Here is a 22,621-nt window from a genome sequence, read left to right as displayed (position 1 = left end):
ATGCCTAACCCAGCCCACTTCAACACATATGGATTAAGGTAGATATATAAATTTCACCCAATCCACTCCAATGCACATGGATTGAGGTGGATATATGGACATCCAAACAAGACCTGGAGTTAGCGGCGTCAAAGTGCCTCGAGACACCACAGCAGCGGCGGTGGCGGCAAGCACGGAGAGGATGCCAGGCATCTTCCCCTTTGTTTCTCCCTCTCGCGTCCCCATCCCTAAACCCTAGTGGCCGGCCGTTGCGCAAGCTGAGCGGTAGGAGGAGCGCACGCTGCACTGAGACTCTTGGAGTGCAGGTGGGTGCCCAAGTGCCTTAGCTTTTCAATCGGATTTGCAAATGCAATGATGTATATATTGTACTGTACATTGCAGAAATTTTGGCACAATCTGCAGTTCAACACTCGTATGATTGGGAATGCAAATGTATTGATTAATTTCATCATGAACTTAATTGGGGCGTTTAGTAGTATCAAGAATTTCGCGTTCGGTGTGTACCGGCAAAAATGGCAAACATTATGCCTATTTGTGGGTTTGCGAACAACCCACCGTACACCCCCCCTATTCCTCACTATGAAACTTGAGCATCAATAGATGCGAACCTCCCGTGGTCTCTCAAGATCAATGCAATCTTATAGTTGTGTTTCCATTACTACTTTGTCACTCCGAGGTTGGGTTAGAGCATTTACCAATTTATCGGTCCTTGGCTCATGCCGCTGTACGTACTGTCGCTAAGAGCAAGGCTAGTAAGCTAGTCGGCTGCTAGCTGTATAAATCATTGTAGCCTACTCATATAATAGTTAGCTATTCTCTATTAATATATAACCAACTTTCTTCTCTTACAAAGTTTCTCGGTTCTTATGAATAAGCTAGATGTAAACTTACAGACCGCTTCACTTCTCTCTCCTCTTCCCTTACCTCCACATCAGCATCCAGCCTTCTCACTGCTCTAAGGCCTCCTTTGGATGCAGAGGGAAGCCACGCCCAGGGAAAGGAGGCCCCGAGGGGGATTTCGCTGGACTTATCAAACCCTGTTGTTTCCCTCCCCGAACCCCTTTTCCATTTGGTTTTCCCTCCCGTGGCTTCACTCCCCCTCTGCCTCTGCTGCCTGCTTCACTCCCCTCCGCCTCTGATTCAAGAATTGTTAGAATCGGATAAAAACTCAAAAAAAAATCAACAACAAATCAGGAAAATAATAGGCATCGGTAGTAATCACCAAATCAGAAAACCCCCGAAAATCATTAATTTTTTTAAAATAAAATCAAGGAAAGTCAGATAACATGGAAAATAAGAGATCTACATAAATAATACAAATCATGATTGATTTGTGAACAAGTATAGCCCAAATGTAGACCAAAATTCAAGCAGTAATAATACAGTTCCAATAGAGATTACGGCTCTAAAATTACAGCTCCAATAGAGATTACGGCTCCAAAATTACAGCATAATTGCATAGGTAATTTAGCACAAAGCAAGATAGTTCTCAAAGAAGCTAGAATCTGCACCTATTGTCAAAGTACAGCTCCAAAGTTGAAATAATACAGTTCTATTCATCATGGAACACGAACACAAATTAAAAATTCAATCTTAGCTAGCTACCCTCTACTCCTTTGTGTCCAGTGCTAGCAGCAAAGAGATGAACACACAAGATGAGGGAGGTAGACATTTCAGGTCTAATTCTGTAGCAAAAAAAACATGTAACATTAGTGGAATTAGTAACTTAGCAATGAGATGAACAGAGAAAAAAACCAAACAAAGCAGGACGATTGACGAAAAGAAGTATTTGGGATTTCTTTTTCACATAGTGCAACTTATCTGAACTCTGAATTTATTTACCACTGTATTTCCATATACTCTTGCCATACTCTCTCTAACACTCCATGTCATATTCTAACACTACAACAGGCCACGTTCAGATAAACATTCATACAGGTTCAGTAGGTCATTTAGCAGATGAACACTACAGCAGATAAACATTCACACATGTTCTAACACTACAGTAGATGAACACTACAGCAGTCTCCAATGATCAAATTAGAGGCATCCATTCAGATAAGCATTCAAGTCATCATAAATATCCACAACATCAAATAAACACTACAGCAGTCTCTAATGCTAAAAGAAGAGGAGAAAACTAAGACAAGCAAACATACCTGTGAAATTTTTTTCTTTAGCCAAACTAGTTGAGCAGTTGGATTTTTGGTCATCATAAATATCTGTCGATTCATCTCAGATTGAAAGAGCTCATTAGCATCTGCCTTCTGCTCAATAGTTAGGTCTTCTATGGTATCCACAACAGCAATGCACTTTTCTACAGAATAGTCATCGTCTTTTTTCTTCTTCTCATCTAGTTTTACCTGATTTTTCTCCATCTGGATCTTTCTCAAGTCTATGAATTCACCGAGTTTAGCTGCCATTTGACTTTGCTTGCATTTTTTTCCACTAGCACTTGCTCCCTCCTCTAGATTGAGATAGGGTGGTGCAGATTGCACTTCTGGGTCCTCAATTTGAGAAAAAAGATTTGTACCAAAATTGATGCCAACAGAATCAGAGCCAGCAGCCGTGTTCTATGTACTTTGCTCAGAGTGACTTCTTTCAATTGGAGGTTGTGCTGTCATGTTAGGTGGCTCGGTTGATGTAAAATTCAAATCTCCAGTGGCTATACTTTCTATCAATACACATCACAGATACACTCTTAGGTATTATTCAAAGTTATTCAGCACCATAGGCACATGTTCATTTAAGACAACGATACAGCTAGCTCATGAATACAGCACCACAAAAACTATATTCATGAGCAAACAAAGGAAAATTACCTGCATACAATGATGCCAGGTGTTCATAAAGAGGAAGTGGCTTCTTTTGGAACTTACTGACTTTGGGATACTTCTATTAAATGCAACAAAGCAACATTTTGGTTAGCTTCTTAAAATAGTGAAAACACAGTACTATATAATTGACAGAAAGTGACTAACCTCAATTAGGTCTTCCCATTTCTTTGGTTCGGCAATTATCATGCTTAATGTCTCATTCCAACCAAGACCACTCTCTTTTCTGGCATCTCTAACTGTCCTATAGTTTCCTTTCAACTCCTTCTCCTTCTCTTGCATTTGTTGTTTTGAAAAATGAGCTAAAGGGAAGGTTTCATTGAACCGTTTAGCAATATTTCTCCAACCATCTGTTGTCCAGCCATTTTGTGCCCTGTACATTGGGATATTGACATTCTCTTTCATTACATCCACCAGCCCTTTCTCATACGTGTAGCTCCATGCAGCCCTTGTACCCTAGGACGTTGACATTGCTGAAAAATGGTGAAAGATAAATATAAGCTAAAATTATAGAAATATAAATGTAAGGTAAAATGCTGAAAATGATGAACAATGCTCCAAATTACCATCTAATTATTATAGGCAGCCCACATCGCTTGCGCGATTTGATCTCGTAATGTGTTACCATCACTCGATTCTATCTCGCTTGGATAACTGTTATCCCCCTCCGGCATATCAACAAAAGTGGTTGGATTGATATATTGTGGTTGGTAATCTAGCCAATTATCTTGCCCATTGTGTGCTCTAATTATATTGTGAAATACCGCTGCTACTGTAGGAATCTTGATCTGAGTCTCAATTGGATAGTGTGTTCCCACTTTCAGAATTGGAAACCGTTTTTCAACACCCCAAATGCCCTTTCAATATGATTCCGAAGTTGTGCATGTCGATGATTAAACAACTCCTTGTAGTTTGCATACTCATTTCTCTACGAAGATCCACGCCTTCTAAACTCGCCAAGGTGATACCTAACTCCTCGGTACGGTGCTATGAATGATGGAGTGTTAGCATATCTGCCATCTACAAGGTAGAATTTCCCTGGCGGTACATGAAAACCCTTCGTAAGAGCAGAACGTAGGACTCCTGCATTAGACGCAGATCCTTCCCACCCACAAGAGATGAAAGTGAATTTGAGATCAAAGCCACAAGCAAACATAACATTCTAGGACAATGTCCCTTTTCTGTTTCTAAAAGGAGGGGTCTTATCTTCATTGATAGTAATAGGGATATGTGTCCCATCAATGGCGCCAATGCAGTTCTGCATGTAAAAAGGAACCTAAGATTGTTGGAATAGTGTGTTTAGAATGATACAAGGGCAAGCAGCATATATGACTAACCTGGAAGAACGGCATGAACCAAGGGTTTGATAAAATCTTGGCATGTGTTTGGTTTGGATTTGGAAGCTTGATGAATCTATGAGTCAATGTTGGAATTATATCGAAGACCTCATTGACTTTCCTATGAATTGTCTCACTATTGTGTTGGAATGCTTTCTTCAGCGTTTCAATGCTAGCATTATGGGAGAGCATGAACAAAAACATTCCTAATTGCTCCTCAATCTTAACACTGCGTGTATCGCGTAATAAGTTTTCTGCTCTGAGAAGATTTGCTATAGCTCTAAAGATCTCAACCTCCATTCTAAACTCTGACTTGCACCAATTTTCGTGGCCTTCTAGGATTTCTTTGACCTTTGTGGCACCAGGAAGAGATGACGTGTGTTCTGACATCTTTTCATCATAGAGACATGACTTGACAGCAGGGACAATAACAAAGAAAAGTTCATCATCCAATTCTTCCTCATCTAACATGGACTGCCTAACATCCTCCTCCCAAGAACCCATTATCTATTATATAGGGATAATATTATTAAATAGGATATAATATAACTAAAAACAAGAATTATAACTGATGTGCCAAACAGAAAAGAAGAGTTCTATGAACTGCAATACATAAAAGAAGAGTTCCCTGAACTGCCAAGCATAACAGAAGAGTTCTCTGAACTGCAATACAATTTTCAAGTAGATCGAAACAAGATTTGCAAGAACCTATTACTCAGTCAACTCCTAAGGTTCAGGATCTAGGCTGATCTTACTCCAGTAATTAAATGGGGCATAATGCACTCATAGATGTTGTGCTATATACTATGAAATAGGCGGAGGAGGAGGAAGGGGAGGTGGGGGTGGCGGCCACCATTGGAGATGGGAGAGAGAGAGAGAGAGGTGAGGTGGTGGTAGTGAGATGTGCGAGAGCTGAGAGAAAGGCCAAATTTTTGGAAATGGGAGGGGATGGGTGAGTAATAATAGGAGAGAGACGGAGGGAGAGTATAGACTGGAAAGTCACAGGTGGTTGTGTTGTGTGAGAGGAGAGTGGTGACGACTAGTAGGGGTAGCGAGGGTGGTGTGCTTAGCAGTTTTGGAGTGCTTAGCTGTGAGACTCCTGTGACTGACCTGGGTGCTTTGCTTTGCTTTGGGCTGGTATTACTGTGGTCTGTGGAGTGGGTAAATGGTTTTGGGCGAAACAGGGCGATGGTTTTGGGCTACTTACGACACATCACTGTAGCAAAATGTGATTCTTGTGTTAGGCATTTTCCTACTCATTTATTTCTTATTTTGGTTCTTTGTATGTCCTAGTGAAATTCTTGCTTTCATCATCTTTGTCTGGTCTGCTATTATGTTTTTATCTGTACAGAAATGAGGGGTTTTTTATACCAATATAATGAAAATTTGATAAATGTTAGCTGTTCATCTAGCATTTAGCCTGTTCCTGATGAACATATCAAGTACAGTAATGAACAAAGATTTGAGCAACCAAGAAGGCAAACATGGCTCGCTCATCCGGTCATCCTGTCATCCATCTTAATAAAAAAGGGAGGGCAAAAGAAAACACAAAAGAATCTGCAAAAATGATGTGTGCAGGCACTGGGTACCGGTAGGAAAGCAAGAGCCCCCCACATGCCCCTAGGCTATTCCAGTCTTTGACCCCTTTCCTCTCCAGCTCAGGTGAGCTGCCTGTGCCTGTGCCCCTGCTCGGCCCCTTGCTTTCCTTTTCCTCACCCCTCTCTCTCTCATAGGTTCAGGATCAAAGTAGATGGGACAGGAACAGGAGGGTTGATATATTATTTGCATTGACTTGGAATATTCATAGGATTTGGGGTCAAGTAGATAAATGAGGTCTTAATCCTAACTAAATCTATCTATCCTTAGTTGTGATATATACTCTAACAATGTGGGCTGGTACTGGAATGAGCATACTCATAGGATTTGTCGTCATATGAAGAATAGACCAATTAACGATAAAACCTACAACAACCTTGTTTTTAAGTCCTTATGATGAGAACCCATTTTTTTTCTTAGAATGAGTTCTAGACGTTTTTGATATATCATGTGTGTTATACCACAAATCAGGAATGGTGCGGTTATCTAGCACAAATGACAACCGTGTGAAAGGGGATAAAGAAAGATTCATATGACATATTGATATGTTTTTCCATTAACAGAGTGTTTAATAACCTAACATCATGGTTCCACTCCCTCGACTCCCCTACAATCATTGTTGAGTCAAACTTCTCAGAATTTGACCAGGTTTACAGAAAATAAACAAAATTATATAACTTTAAAGATGTTTTATTTGTTGACCCAGAAAATATGAACCGCTTGAGTTCTATTAAAACACAGAAGCATTTATGATAGTTCATTCGTTCCAACTTGTAGATGTTAATATAATTTCAATAAAAGCTTATTCAAAGTTGTAGAAGACATAACAAAGTACTAATTACTGACACATGTGACTATGTGAGTATGTGACACTGTAAAAGATTAGTATGTCCTGGACGGGTCTCATTATTCTTTTTGTTCTATATGATGCAGGCTTCTTTTTTGTTCTATATAATGCAGGCAGACATAAGACTGGTGTATGAGTGCATTATGCCTTCTAGCAACTAGCAGCAGGTCTTTGCCAATGTTTTTCTTTTAACCATAATTCACAGATGTTGTCAAAATATTACCAGATCCTCTGCTTTGTTGACAAATATTACCAGATGTCGTCCAAATATTACTAAAATTGAAACATATAACCAAAACAGCAAATTCATGGAATTACAACTCAAATGAACAAGGGAGAGGAATTAGTAACAGAGACAAACAAAAGTACCTAAGTTGCTAAGCAAGGAAGTGGAACTTGCTGGGTCACTTCTTGTCTTCACCCTGAAAACAATCTGTCAACTGAGAATTGTAGATGAAGCAAACTAAGATGACAAGCAAATATCTAATTTTAACTATAGGTAAATCTGTTGGTATTACAGCAATAAATAGAACAACATTCATTCACTGGTCAACCAGTATATTATAGCAAAAAATGGTAGATCCTTGATTTTTCTAGGATAATTTAACAGATCCAGATCCAGATCCACTTTGAGTCTAGCTAGCCTAGCCTCGTTTACTCGTTATTAACTGCAGATTGCATGTAGAAATGATGATCTAGAAATAGTATGCAATTTAAATGGTATTGCGCTTTGGATCTGGCTAGTGCATCCATCGTGCACACTTCAATATGAATTAGATGTAGGTGAGGAACTTGGACGGGTTCTTGGAGCTAACCTGGAGTAGATCTTTAAGCTCGGACGGTGGTGGTGGCAGTCACGAGGCCGACGATGGAGATAAGGAAGAAGCCGGCGGGGGGGGCGAGCTCGGCGATGGCGGGGGTGGGGGCAGCAAGCTCGGTGGTGGTGGCGGCGATGGGGGTGAGCTCGGTGGCGGCGATGGGGGCGACGATGACGGCAGCGGGAGGACGGCGACGACGGTGCTTCCTCTTCATCGCCCTCGCTCGGGTCGGGGAAGAGCCGCCCGGACCCCTGGGTGCGGGACGAGCCATCCCATGGAAAGTACGGGGCTCGGGTCGCCCTCTCCGAGGTGATGGGTCTCCAAATGCAAGGGGGCTTCTCCCCGTGGCCGAAATCCACGCCGAGGCCTGGTCCGGGGAAAACGCGGGGAAACCCCCATGGATTGGGTCTCCCAAAGGAGGCCTAAAGGGTAAGGATGCAGGGTTGGAGCTTACCAGCCCGAACAAGGAGGCAACAACCAACAAGGCATGGTATCGATTTTGGAGAGTTGATTTAAACATTTTGGTAAACTTTTTACTTGCCTGGGCATGTTACATTAGTAGTGCTAAAAGAAATTGTTAAAATTGGACCCTTTTTATAGGGTTAAAATTGGACCCGGGGCAGTGCTGGGTCAGGGCTGAGGGTGCCACAGGCCACTGGTCACAGGTGGATCATTGAAGGGGAGGAAGAAGTGGGCCACCGTGTAGGAGAATTTCCATCCGAGTTGGGCCTGGTGGGCTGACCGACGTGGTTGTTTGTTAGTTGGTCATGTCATCATGTGCAATAGGTGACCTATATGGGCACCTAAACCTAAAATGAGTAAATCAGTCTTCAACATAGTACTTATACGAGAGATTCATTTTGGGTTGCCTAAAAGGCACAACCAAAATATGAGTATCGTCTCTCCTAGAAAACTCATTTGCAGAAATGATTCTCTTTTAGGTTTTGTTGTTGGAGAAGATATCGAATGGGTATTGAACCTTTTACCTGTAACGCTACCCAAATGTTGAATGAGTCTTGTATTTTGGGTGTTGTTGTTGAAGATAGGTATGACCTGGGCCTAGGACCCATAGGGCTCATGCCCTAGTCATTGGCCCAATAGCTCTTAATACCCCATGTATTTTTTAGGCCCCATAACTCAAGGCCCAATGACAAAGATTGGGGATCCTTCTGGCCCGTCTCTCACCCCGTCAGCCGAGAGCGCGTCCGTCCGTCGACTACTCGACTCCGACGACACGAACGGCCGCCGCACCACACGTCCGCAGGGGAGTCGGGAGGCCGGAGACGAGGTCGCCGCGCCGCCAGCCTCCCAGCGCCCCCAGTCTGCCACCGCGCAGGCCGTCAGCCGCCTTCTGCGGTTCCGTGCAGGCACCGTGCCGGCCGCCCTACGGCCTCCGCGGCTCCGCGCAGGCCACCGCGCCGGCTGCCGGACGCCCTCCTACTGACCGACTCCGAGGCTCCATCCGGCCATCCAGGGCTGCGGGCTTCTGCCTCCTGCCTCCCGGCTGTCCGGCCCCTGCTGAAGTGCTGAGTGCTCTCCCTCCCTGCTCTTCTAGTTATCTGGTAACTGGTATGAATGAATATCAGCAGTTTTTTCTTTCTTTCTCAGTTTCAATTGGATTGAAAAATGAAAACTGAAATTGAACATGGAATTTGCGAATACACCACCTCACTAGACACTGATATTTATTTTCATCTCACCATGTCTACCGTACTATGTTCTTAGCAATTTTAGTTTAATCATCATATCAATTAGAAATTTTATCTGTCTTTATTAATTCTGTGTGTGATATTAATGGGACCCTGCTAGGTAAGTACTAGGGTCGATGCCATCTCTAGGTAGAGGCCCTAGTCTTGATGAAATTCTAGGTCCGCCACTGTGTGTGCTGTCGGTTACTCGGCGAGGAAGCAGAACTTCTGTTGAGCAATGCCAACCTTTTGTCTTAAGGACATCTACATTGCCCTAAGAGCGCAGAACCAGCCTGTTCCAAGTGCAATGTAGGCTTCGCGCTGGGGGCTCAAGCACTGAATTGGTCCAGTATTTGCCACTTACCAGGGATACGAGCTTTAGCCCAATAGCGCAGTCACTCCCCCCCTCCCCCTGTCCCTGTCCCCTCTCTCCAAACCAACGATGACGGATTCCTATACCAGCCGCTGACCCCGCATCCCACGCCACCTACCTTCAAAATGTTCAAGAAGGCGCTAGCGGTATCTAGGCGATGACCCATGCCCCAGAGCCGAGACGAGACTAAGCTCGCCTAGGCGTTTTAAGATGTTTTAATTTTTTTATACATACATTTATATATTACCTTGAATTATCTCAAGTAAAAGAAGAAATAAAAAATCTGTGGACTTAAGTTGAAAACAAAGGCCTGTAGAAAAAGCGCAGCCCACCTTATCCCCGTCCACCTTATCCATCCACCACCCTCCTCCCAGCCGCAGCAACCGGAGTCGCGACTCTGCTTTCTCCGCCTCCCTCCGTGACCGTGATTCCTCTGCCCGATGCCTCTGCTTCCGTCTCCGGCGATGACTGCCTCCTCCCTCCTTCTCCGGTGACGCCCGCCTCCTCTCTCCTTCTCCGACACCGCCCGCTGGCTGCGCCTGCCCCTGCTCCCAGCCGCTCGCCGCCTCCTAGCTGCGCTCGCAGATCGTGTTCCTCCTGGCCGCACCCCAGCCTCCCCCTGTCGCCCGCGGCCTCCTGGCCGCGTTCGTGCCCGCCGCTAGCCTCCTCCCGGTGCGCTCACCGCCACCCGTCGTCCCTCCCGCAGGCAGGGAAGCCCTGGATCTGGGGGCACAGCGCCTTTCCTCCGCCTACCCCCATAGGCGAGGCGGTGCCCCTTCCTCCTAGCGCGTAAGCGCGTGTAGGCGGGCGCCTAGCAGCGCCTTTTGGAACAATTGCTTTCATGATCTCTCAGATCACACCGTCTGCTCCAGTGCCTCTGCCTCGTTAGTCGGCTCCCCATCTCTGCCTTTCGCTGTGCTGGTGGACGCCCCGTCTGTGCATTTGTCTCTTCTCTCGTTCTCACTCCCATATTAAGAAGTGACAAAGTTACTGATTCCTATGTAACTGAAGAGAATTACAGATTGGTAATGCCATTTTCATGACTTGTTGGTCTATATCAGTCTAATGTTAGTTGTGTTGGTTATGATGAACTTTGGTGATACTTATTTAGCTACAGTTTATTTAAATTTCTATTGTGCAAGCGGTAGAGTCTTACCGCCTGTGGCCGGAAGGTCCCAGGTTCGAGTCGCGGTCTCCTCATATTGCACAGGGGAGGGTAAGGCTTACCACTGACACCGCACTGGTACGTCCTTTTTTTTTAATAGTTAGCAATCCCATGCATCCAGCAACCCTGAAGGAACTTTTCCATCACTAGTTTGCATCCTACTCTATCCTCTCTAATGGCACTGGCATTGCTGTGAGGAGACCTCTCTGTATTCGGGGTTGTATTTTGGTGAAACCCTATTTACTATGGATTCGTTATTTTTTCCCCTGTTAAGAGTCACTCTGAACAATAATATATTAAAGTCCAAATATCTCTTTCTCTCCATCAATGAATTTTTATAATGGCCACCCCCAACACTCCCTAAATCATATATATTTTCTTGTTGGCCCCTTCAATGTCTTGTCCTCAAGCTCCTCCACTGTGTCCATACATTACTTTTTCGATGGATTCTGCATATGACAAAGTGCAGTGAGTACAACAACCCTCATGTATATATTGTTGCATGCCAGGTAACACTATGAAGGTCAAGATTCTTCAGTGGCATGCAGTGGCTTCTTGGACGTGGGATGCACAGGATGAGACATGTGGCATATGCAGGATGGCTTTTGACGGCTGTTGCCCTGACTGTAAGTTTCCTGGTGACGATTGCCCGCTCATTTGGGGTGCCTGCAACCATGCTTATCATCTTCACTGCATACTGAAGTGGGTCAATTCTCAAACATCCACACCCCTTTGCCCCATGTGCCGTAGAGAGTGGCAGTTTAAGGGCTAAGGTACTATGGGCATCTAGAACTATATCAGCGCCAAGCGACTCTCAGTTCTCCTCAGAGAAGACTTGTTTTTCTGTTTCTATTGTGATGCTTTATTTTAAGTACTTCATATTATTTTCTGCATAGTACCAATCCTGATTGTCAGTTCCTGCTTATGTGATCCTGTGTATGCTTCTGAGCTTGTGATGGAACAAATGAAATGATTACTTTTCTTAGGGCCAACTTCCTGATCTTATCGCAAATTGGTTTGTTCTTATTGTTTACCTTCTGAAGGATTACAAAAAGTCTAGTATCAGAGCTAGGCAATTGATTGAATTCTGTATGGGGACTGTTACTGCTTATAAGCATCCCATATTGCACATTATCGAGCTGTGATTTGGACAAGATGGATGACTAATTTAGTTACTCTTGGCCGTTACAAGTGCATTTAGACTTCTTGTATAAGCCTCCTAAAATTTACTCAATTAATATGAGATCTGGTGCACTTTATGACTCTTTCCCTGTTCTGAGCCACCTCTTCATTTGGTTGTGAAGTTGTGGGAGTATAGCTACCCCACCGACTGAGGTTCAAATTTTGGTTGCCCAATTTGAGGCGCAATGGATTGTTTTAGTGGCATGAGCTTTTGCTCCACGAAGTCATAGAGTTAGCCTTGGGCTTCACAATCTAGTTGTCTGGTAGGGACTAGTGAGTGTACTTGCATCTGTAACCCCAAAAAGAAAGGAAAAAAATCGAGGCACTTGAAGCTCATTTTCTCATTCGATATGATAAATTCAGAAGGTTATACTGTCATATGACTGATAAGTGCCTTCCTTGGGAAATCTTTTATGTTTCCTTGGCTTTTTTTTTTTTATCTTTGCTGAATCTCTCCCAGAATCGTTCTCCTTTTCTCTTAAGTTAGGGAAAATACTAATTTAGATGCAATTTAGAACCGAAACTGTTCGTGTCTCTACATAACTGAAATGAGCATATCAAGCAAGTCTTGTATGCCGTTTATCTGGGACATCCAGTCTGGGCCTTGACTTTTCAGGTCCTTCGACCTGAATCTATTTGTCGTAGTTGCACTTTACCTTGTTGTGCACAGTGCACTTGTGCTGTCCCAGTTTATTAGTGTGGGCAACCTTCTCCTGGCATTTCGTGGCTGCTACTTCTTGGTTCAATGCGTCACGCCCATCATTAGCATTTGGCAACTGGTAGATACTACTATATTAGGCCCCATTCGAATCCATCCAGCTCCTAAACGGACCCAATTGGTCAGTTGTGTCTAACTAATAACTATCCACTAGTTATCCCAACCAAGCTAATAGCAGCTAATAGGTTGCAAAAAGACACTTCTGCCCTCCCACCTATTTTTATCCATGTGTTGTATCAATAGCAAATAGAAGAGGAAGGGCATTAAAGACAAAACCACCAATGCATCTAGGAGTACCTTTTAGCAAGTGGATCTAAACAACATCCAACTAATAGGTACCTAGCTAATACTGGACTATTCAATGTTTTTGAGGCGCCGCGGCGAGGCGCGGCGCCCGACCCCCTTCACAACGCCTAGGCGTCTGTGGCGGACGCCTAGGCGACGCCATACACACATTGGTAAGGCGTTGTAAGCTAGAATTTTATATACTTGTGCAGCACATACATGTTGCCATGTTGCTGGATGCTACATAAAAGAAAGCAAGAGCCTTATGTTTGGGAAAGCAGAGCACACACCATATTCAGAGCAGACAGAACAGAGCAGAGCAGAGCAGAGGGATTCAGAGCAGAGCTTGAGGAGGCAAAGCAGAGAGTATAGAGCAGCAGTACAAGCAAAGCAGAGCAGACAGAAGAGTGCGGCAGCGGCACTGGGGCAAGTGGGTGGCGGAGATCCGCCTCCCGCGGAACCGGACCCGCCTCTGGCTCGGCACCTTCGGAACCGCGTGCGTCCAAGAAGGGCGCCAAGAAGCCCGCCTCCGCCGCTACAGCTGCTGCCACGTCGTCGTCCACCCCCACCAGCAACTGCTCCTCTTCGCCGTCCTCCGACGACGCGTCCTCGACAAAGCAGAGTGGAGGCAGGGGGGGGCATACCAGGCGGAAAAGCAGAGTGGAGGCGGGGGGGCATACCAGGTGCAGGAGGAAGGGGACCCGACGGAGGAAGATGCAGGCCGGCTCCGCGGCAGAGGCGGCCGGCCGGTGGACACGAGCGCCCAGCGGAGGTCGAGGTTCGTCCGCCGCCTTCTTTCTTCCTCTCCCCTCGCCCGCACTCGATTCCCACCCGAAGAGGCGCACGCGCGGTCGATTTCCCGCGCGTCTGACGTTTCCCGCGGGCGTGCGGTCGATTCCCCGCGGCGCCGCGCTCTTTTTGGCGCCCTTCCCCTACGACCGGCATCCGGCGTCCGCGGCGCGGTGGTTGGCGTCCGTCCGACGCCATTCGCGCCTAGGCGACGCCTAATCCTATGAGGCGGACGCCATACACGCTGAGGTCGTGGCGACCCCGACGCCCAGGACCTCGACCACGCCTTGTCGCCTAGGCGACGCCTAGGCGACGACTAGGCGACGCCTAAAAAACACTGGGACTATTACTTACTAGTGGATCCAAACCAAAATACCAGATGGTGGTTGACAGCAGTGACCTTGATTTTAAGTACTAGGGTTGCCGATGGCCTGTATTATTGCTCCTTTTTGCAGATCTCCCTTGATGCAAAGCTCCAAATTCAGTTGAACTGTCCATTTAGTTGAGCCTTAGCACAAAAGCAACCTGGGTATTCTGAATGTGACAACGAGGTGTGTTTGTGAGGAGCAGTTTGGTAGTATGTGCACGACAGCACTCTTTGACTACTGTTTCTGGTTGTCAGCCTGGGGATACCATGTGGGTGTGGCCCCAGATATCAGAGGGTTATTAGAAATTTGTTACCGCTTGGTGTTTATTGCTTGCCTGAAATTTGTTGGGAAGCTTCCTTTGTTTGCTTTTTTTGGCATTAATTATTTGTTAAGCATGTCATGTTGATAATCTTTTTTTAATGCTGTCTACAATTTTTCAATTTTATGCAATCTTGTCTCAATTTTTCAAGTGTTGCTAAGGCCTTGTTTAGTTGGCGATTTTTTTTTGGGAAACGGTACTGTAGCACTTTCGTTGTTATTTGGCAATTAGTGTTCAATCATAGTCTAATTAGGCTTAAAAGATTCGTCTCGTGAATTTCGTCTAAACTGTGTAATTAGTTTTATTTTTTATTTATATTTAATGCTTTATGCATGCGTCAAAGATTCGATGTAACGGGAAATCTTGAAAAAATTTGCAAAATTTTGAGAACTAAACAGGCACTAAGTTTACGCATCCTAGCACAATGAACATCTTGGTGCATTTGAGTAAAGGTGGGACCTGGCCTCGTGCTGTGCTGGCCGACCCGCCCCTCTCGTGCTTTATGTTGTTTCATTCAGGCCATGACAGGTCAGGTCTTTTCCTTCGCATAAGCATGGCTCATGGCCCGTCGGTCCGTATTCGTGCCGTAGCCCGCAGCGGTACTATACAAATCTTTTTTTGGTAGCTTCTCAGCTTGCACAGTTTTTATTGCATCGAGATCTGATTGTGTGTTCTAGACGATGTTGTTGACGACATGTCTATAGCATGTCGTTCCGATCGAAACTAATAAATGCCTACACATTTCATGTTCAAAGACACATTTTGTGTTTTCTTGAATGATTGTTGTTAGGCTGGACCGAGAAGAGAAGGCAAGCACCAATAGATGTGCATAATTTCCTGTGCCACTTGCCTAAGCACAGCCTAAGATGTGGCCTAGTTCGCTTGAACTTATCAGCCCAGCTTATTAGTTATAGTACCGTATTTTTCTCTCATAACAAATCAGCATCAGCTAAATTATTAATCGTGGAAATCATCAGCCGAACAGCTGATCTAGGCGTGACCCAAAATTTATGCCTTTTATATGGTGCCGTGTCACGCTAATACCGTGTTTTGAGCCGTGCCAAAAAGGTCATGTGTGTGTAGCCCTAAAACCTAAAATGGTACGGCCTTAAGGCCCTGTTTGATAGGCGCCGCGGTTGTGGCCGCGCCAAAACTACAGTGAGCAATTCATCGGCCACACTTGTGGCACCTATTGGTGTAAAAAATGAACTAGGATGCGATGGCAAGGCTGCGGCATGCCACAAGTTCGGCAGCGAACCAAAACTTAGGCATGAAAGTTGCGTTGTGGGCTTGTGGCATGGCAAGTTGGGGTAACCAACCTAACGTATCTTGTCCGAGCTCTACATTTGCGATTTAAGTGCTCATTGGATATATTTCGCATGTTCTGTACAGATTCAATGGAATGCTTAACTCATTTTTTCCCAAAGCTATCTTGTGAGGTGGAATCATTGAAATTTTACTGTAATAATATACAGCTGTGTTCATTATGTTTGAGAGCGGCACCGTTGCGAGTGGCGTGTATGATTTCAATTGTGCGGCACATGGAGCTGCTGTTGTATGATTTCAACTGGTCCTGTGCCGCATTATAGGCCGTTCATGCTATGCTGTTGTCGTGGTACTCCACCGCGGGAATTACGCTGGTAGTTGACCCAGCGGGGCGTCATACGCGGTTCACGTCTTATTAATAATCTTATAAATAAATTAAGAAACCACGATGACACGTACTGGTACAGTGGTACGTCCCCCCAAATGAACAGCTAGGCAGAGCTAGCCACCAGGACGTGGTTTGGAAAAAGAAAAGAGTACACATCTCAGTTTGCGTGCCGCCCGGAGCCACGGCGCGGTGAAACGCAGCAAAACGAGGGATGTGGACCGTCGTCTCCCCGCCCCCTGGGCAAAACCGTGTGGGGAAAACGAAAACAACTGCGAGCTCAGGGAAACCCAGGAATTCGCTCGCCGCATCGAGGGCCGACCAAGGCCACGACAGGGGCGCGGCCCCCACGTTCACAGGGAGTACAGCCGTGGCCGGCTGGCCGCCCCCCCGTCCCGCCCATCAAGCAGAGGGAATCCCGGTTGCCCGAAGCCCCTTCTCCCCGTCTCCTGCTAGGCCTGCCTCTACTCTCTAGTCTCTACCGACCACCCAGACCCCAATCACGCACACCAAGCAACACCTTCGTCCTGGCGACCGGGCCCCACACGCCACGCCCCCTCCAGCTTAACGCCAACTGCCAAGGGGCAAGGGGGGGCGGGCGGGCGGGTAGCTGCTAAACGCGTTCGCTTCCTCCACCCGCGCCCGCGCCGCTGCAAACGGGAGCGCGCAAGCAACACCCCGCCAGCTCCTATTTATATTCTCCCTCTCCCTGCCCCATTCATCTCATTCTCATCTCATCTCGGCTTCTCACCAACGTTCGAAGCAACCAGTCACCTGAGCAAAGCAGGGCAGAGCAACGATCCAGCGGCAGCATTTTCCATTCGACGCACCGCAATGGCGGCGGGGAAGGCGGCGATGAAGAAGCCGTCGTCGTCGTTCGGGACGCGGGCGTGGCGCCTGCTGAGGCTGGCGGTGCTGTGGGCGCGGAAGGGCGGCGTGGCGGCGCACAGCCTGCGCCTCCTCCGCACGCTTCGCCGCCACGGCCACGGCCTCGCCGTCCTCGCCGGCGCGCGCGGCGACCGGGACCGGCTCCGCTGTGGCGAGCGCGAGTACTCCATCGACGAGACGCCGGCGTTCCGGTTCCGCACCCCGTCCGCGCGCGTGCTCCGCCTCATCCCCTGCATCGCGCCGGCCCTGCCGGACACCCCGGGCCTCTACGGCGACGACGACCACCGCTACTTCTTCGCCGCCGCCGCCGCACGGGGGATGGACGAGGAGGGCGCCGGGTACTGCTGCTACGGCGGCGACGACCCACGGAGCTCGCGCGACGTCGAGGAGGAGGAGCTGAGCTGCTGCGGCGATGACGAGCAGCTGCTGGAGCGCGTGCTGGCGGAGGCCTGCCGCGCGAGCACGGCCGGGTCAGTGGTGGCAGGGGACGGCGGCGAGGACGCCGGGGTGGACGTCAAGGCGGAGGAGTTCATCGCCAGGTTCTACGCGCACATGAAGCTGCAGCGCCAGATCTCGTGGCTGCAGTACAACGAGATGATGGAGAGGAGCATCAGCTAGATCCATCATTCCTTCGTTGATCCTTGATTACAACTAGTGGTAGTAGCGGTTGAGCTTGAGCTCTGGTTCGTCTATAGATACGCGTATATGTACATTTTTTGCTCTAAAATTTCTTTTGTTGCTCTCAAATTATTACCACTACATACATAGTATACATAATACAATTTCTTTTCTTGAATCCGTGTCTGAATTGGTTGATCTGATTGTTAGATGCACGTTTGTAGTTTGTTTGTGCATTTTAGTTAATACGGAGTACTCCTACTATTATATATGATTAGGCTGCCACTACATTGATCACTGATTGATTTTAGGCTGTTGGTTTTCTGGTTGTATACAGGTGTTTGCTTTACATACTGCCTGAATGATGTGTTGTCCTCTGATAGTACTCTCAGTTTTGTTCGTTAGTGTTCATAGTTACAAGATGTGTGCACCTGAACCATGACCATGTGCTGCTGACGATTGGACTGTATCTGTGTGATTCAGGTGTCACAGAGTATTGCACCATGTTCGCTTGAACTTATCAGCCATGGAACAGTGTTTTTCTCTCACAACAAATCAGGTTCAGCCGAACAACTCCTTGGTTTCGTGATAGACGACTGATAGCTTTTTTAGATATCATTTCACGATTTATGCAGCATACCTGTAAGAGCCCTGTTGGGGGGGGGGGGGGGGGCTAGGGGTGCGCCGGCTAGGGTTAGGGGCGACGGCTATGGTGGAGGAGAGGTGGCGGCTAGGGTTTGGGGAGAGAGGAGAAGAAGATGGCATAGGGAGAGGAGAGGGAGACGCTGGTGAGAGGGGGAGAGAGGAGAGGAATAGGGAAGCCCTTAGGCTCTTCTTTTCTTGATTCCACATGATTATAGTGCCTCCGTATTTATAGTCTCGAGTAGACTTGCATCTTAAGTAATCTGACGAGGAAGGTCCTTATAGATTTGGACTCCTTTGGATCCTATCTAATCTAAACCGACTCCTCACCACGGGTCCGCTTTCAGCCCAGTTGGGTACCTTGGGCCTATCATTATCATTAGACGTATGACAATACCAGAGGCAGACTATAAAATTTGGGACCAAAAAAGCAGCCGATTACCTAATATTGTCTTAGTTAAGCCATATTTTGGGAGGCTAGGGTTGCATCCAGTTTGATAAGTTTTAGCCACTATGCACGGGTGAAGTCTAGCTTTTTTTTTTTTTTGTAGAATCAGCATTTCTAGTACAGGATCTGTTTTGTTCATGTACTTGTACATGCTTTGGTTTGTTCTCGTCTGGATTTTCATAAAAAAAAAAGATATAGTCCGTTTTATGTAGTCTAAATATGAGTGCTTAACCTTTCACCCTGCTGCTCACGGAATTTGTGTTTCCAATTCTTTAATCTGCAACTTGTGTCATGGACGGGTATTCAGTTTGAGAGCAACTATGAAGTTGGTGTTTTCTCCAAGCTCACAAATGCTTATTGGAGGGCCAGAGAATTTGTACAGGTTAGTGTTACATATTTCTTTTGACTTGACATTTGAGTTATTGGACTCCTTTAGTGGAAGAAAATGAAATGCTAATTCTAACAGCGTGTTCTAATGTTTTCCAATGCACTTGAGGCTGAGCTTGCAGATGCAATTCATGTGGTGAAGACCTCAATTGGTGGCACCAGAATAATCGGTCTGACTCTCTGTTGGTTAGTAACTGAAACTTGGCTTTGCTATCTGGTTTATTCTCTAGTTGTTTTCGCCTTCCTTTCCACTTTGTCTGTCCAGGAAACAAGAATGGACTTCCATTGCCACATACTAGAACCGACCAAGGTAAGCATTTGCTTTATGGTGAAAGAGGGATCCAATAGAAATTGACAACCGGTTGCCAGGAGCAAAAGACATACTCTCAAGTTTACAGAGATTTTTAGGGTTGCCAATCCTTGCTTTTGGTTTCTGGTCCGAACTGTAGAAAGAGTATAGGAGAGCCAACGATGTTTGCATTGATCTCACATGAATGTTTATATGTTACAACAAGGGTTGCTCACTTGGCAACTGCAGCAATACTCTAATGTACATCATGGGCGCGGGCGACACGCGTGGTGACCGCGCACGGAGCTCGGTCAAAGGCAGTTGCCGTTCCAGGCGTGACACTATTCCTCATCCGTGGAGCCACACAAAGACTGGAACGAAAGCGCTCAAATGTCGCGGTCGGCAGCCCTTTGGTCAGCACGTCCGCGAACTGCTCTCCGGTAGGAACATGAAGAACGCACAGTGCGCCCAGCTGAACTCGCATGCGAACGAAGTGAATATCGAGTTCAATGTGTTTGGTGCGCTTGTGGTGGACTGGATTCGTCGACATATAGACGGCCGAGACGTTGTCACAGAAGATCATCGTGGCCTTGGAGATGTCGCAGTGCAGTTCACCCAGGAGCTGTCGAAGCCATATACACTCAGCTGCTGCGTTCGCCACCGCCCTGTACTCCGCCTCGGCGCTGGAGTGGGAGACCGTGGGCTGGCGCTTGGACGACCGGGAGATGAGGGAGTCATCGAGGTACACGCAGAAGCCCGATGTCGATCGCCTGGTGTCGGGGCAGCCAGCCCAGTCCGCGTCTGAGTATGCGGTGATGTTGTAGTCGGCGGAGGCGTGAAGTAGAAGCCCGTGCGACGTCGTGCCACGGACGTACCGCATTATACGCTTGAGAAGCGTCATGTGCGGCACGCGCGGGTCGTGCATGTGAAGACATGCCTGCTGGACGGCGAACGCAATGTCGGGGCGCGTCACGGTGAGGTATTGTAGTGCGCCGGCCAGGCTACGGTAGGAGTGCGCGTCGTCCGTGGAAGGTCCGTCAGACAGAAGCTTGCTCTTGGCGTCGATCGGCGTTGGCGTCGGCTTGCAGTTCTTCATGCCAGCACGCTCGAGGATCTCCTCGGCGTACCTGTCTTGACAAAGGTAGAATCCGTCCTTGGTTCGCTTGACGTCGATGTCGAGGAAGAAACTGAGCTCACCCATGTCTTTGACAGCAAATTCGACGCAAAGCCGGTCGACAATGTGCCGGAGCAGACTGGTGCTAGAGTCGGTCAGAACGATGTCGTCGACGTATAGAAGAAGATAGGAGACATCGGCTCCACGGCGAAGGACGAAGAGAGAGGAATCGGAACGCGTCGCCCGGAAGCTGAGCGTGACGACGAACTCGGCAAACCGGGTGAACCAGGCACGGGGAACTTGATGTAGACCATAAAGGGATTTGTCGAGGAGGCAGACCGCGTTCGGGCGCGCCGCGTCGACGAAGCCTGTGGGCTGCTGACACAGGACGTGTTCATGAAGATGCCTGTGAAGGAAGGCGTTGGAAACATCCAATTGCTTGGTCGGCCAGCGGCGCGACGCGGCAATGGTGAGCACGGTTCGGATCGTAGCGGGCTTCACCACCGGCGTGAATATCTCGCTGAAGTCGATGCCGGGGCGCTGAGTGAACCCGCGCACCTCCAAGGAGCCATCGGGATTCAGTTTATGCTTGAAGACCCATTTGCCGAAGACGACATTAGCACCCGGCGGCCGATCAACCAGGCACCACGTCCGGTTGCATTGGAGGGCATCAAACTCGGTGGCCGTAGCAGCGCGCCAGTGGGGATCTTTGAGTGCAGTGCGAGCCGTTTTGGGCAGGGGTGGGATAGCAGGTGATTGGAGTGGCTGCTCGCCTGTTAAGGCGTATCTCAGATTTGGTTTATAAATCCCGGCCCGCCTAGTGCCGCTGTGGCAGGCGCCGTAGCTGGAGCAGTGGGGGATGGAATCGGCAATGGTGCCGAGGATGGAGATGAAGGCGGAGCGTTGCCGGTTGCGTTGTGTGGTGGTGTGACTTGTAGTGGCGTGACTTGAGGCGCGGGCGATGGCGGAGGTGCACATTGCTGAATCAGAACTGGGCAGTCTGACTCTGTATTGTTGGACGATGAACAGTAACGTCGGAATGGAAAGGAAAACGGGTTTCATCGAAGACCACATGACACGATGTGATAACCCGACGTGTGCGGAGGTCGAGACACCGATAGCTGCGGTGATCGGATGAGTAGCCAAGAAGGACACACGGCGTCGAGCGTGGGCAAAGCTTATGCGCCATTGTGGAGGCCTGATTCGGATAGCAGAGGCACCTGAACACTCGCAGGTCGCTGTAGGAGGGAGGTGCGCCCAGAAGGAGTTCGAATGGGGTAGCTGGGGCACTGGTTTGGCAAGGACGACGATTGATTGGACGAGTTGCCGTGGATAGGGCCTCAACCCAAAATTCGCTGGGCATGCCGGCACGAAGAAGACTACGGACACAGTCATTGAGGGTCCTGATAATCCATGGCGGTCACAGTGGCGTCGAAATGCAATGTTGTCGAATTCTTTGCCGTTGTCAGTTTGGAAGGCAAGCAAGGGTAGTTGAAACTGAGGAATGCAAGAAGGCAGTCGAACACATCAGATTTTGCACGCAATGGAAATGTCCAGACGTAATGAGTGAGATCATCTATTAACACAAGGTAGTATTTGAAGCCAGAAAAGCTAGACACAGGAGATGTCCAAACATCAGCATGCACTATCTGAAACGGAACATAGCTAACTAAATTAGATGAAGCAAATGGCAATCTAAGAGCATCTCCAAGAGACTCTCGATATCCTTCTTAAATGCTGAAATAGAGATTTTGGTGAAAAGCTACCATCCAACAGCTTTTTTAAATGGTCATCCAAATATAGCTATCTTTTACTCTGGATTTTTCGCTAGCCAAAAATACAAGACGAGAATGTCAGAAAATGATTTTTATACAAATGACTCTCCAAATAATAATTTAGAGAGTGAGGTTTAGAAAGGCTTGAGATGCTCAACATGCTTGCCAAGCTGACAACTATCACAGGTGGACGACAGCTTGCTGGGGATGAAGTCGAGGTTGGAGATGGTTTTGTGCAGAACACGGCGCCCTGGGTGACCAAGTCGATGATGCCAAGTCCACGGAGGGCGCGGTGGAGACAAGGGCCTCTGGTGTAGGAGGAACCAGAGGGTACAGCTCGCCATGACTATCACATCGGAGGAGCACCATTCGAGTTGGAACGTCCTTAATTGAAAAACCAAAGGGGTCAAATTCGATGCTAACATTGTTATCTCGAGTTAGAGTATGAATGGAAAATAAGTTTTTTTTACAAGAGATGGAGACACTAGGA

At 47.4% G+C, this 22,621-nt stretch overlaps 1 protein-coding gene, 1 long non-coding RNA gene and 1 pseudogene across 2 annotated transcripts; 2 read left to right on the top strand and 1 right to left on the bottom strand.

Moving 5' to 3' along the window:
• Window positions 1-1,679: 1,679 nt before the first annotated feature.
• On the bottom strand, window positions 1,680-3,305 carry LOC136537256 (L10-interacting MYB domain-containing protein-like; annotated as a pseudogene).
• Window positions 3,306-9,808: 6,503 nt separating this feature from the next.
• Window positions 9,809-11,182, top strand: LOC136532844 (uncharacterized). Its single transcript, XR_010778341.1, has 3 exons — window positions 9,809-10,518; window positions 10,611-10,736; window positions 11,168-11,182. It is a non-coding gene; the product is annotated as an uncharacterized lncRNA (long non-coding RNA).
• A 5,356-nt stretch (window positions 11,183-16,538) lies between these two features.
• LOC136532836 (uncharacterized) lies at window positions 16,539-17,654 on the top strand. The gene has a single exon (XM_066525413.1). The coding sequence runs from the start codon at window positions 16,805-16,807 to the stop codon at window positions 17,474-17,476; it is 672 nt and encodes a 223-aa protein (XP_066381510.1). The 5' UTR covers window positions 16,539-16,804; the 3' UTR covers window positions 17,477-17,654.
• Window positions 17,655-22,621: the final 4,967 nt, after the last annotated feature.

This window comes from Miscanthus floridulus, chromosome 2, assembly GCF_019320115.1.
Source record: "Miscanthus floridulus cultivar M001 chromosome 2, ASM1932011v1, whole genome shotgun sequence".
NCBI lineage: Eukaryota > Viridiplantae > Streptophyta > Magnoliopsida > Poales > Poaceae > Miscanthus > Miscanthus floridulus.
Note: the sequence above shows the minus strand (reverse complement) of the source record. Positions and strands in the feature narration are given on the sequence as shown.

Coding starts and splice junctions, on each gene's coding strand:
- LOC136532836 (XM_066525413.1), top strand. CDS start 16,805: ATGGCGGCGGGGAAGGCGGCGATGAAGAAGCCGTCGTCGTCGTTCGGG.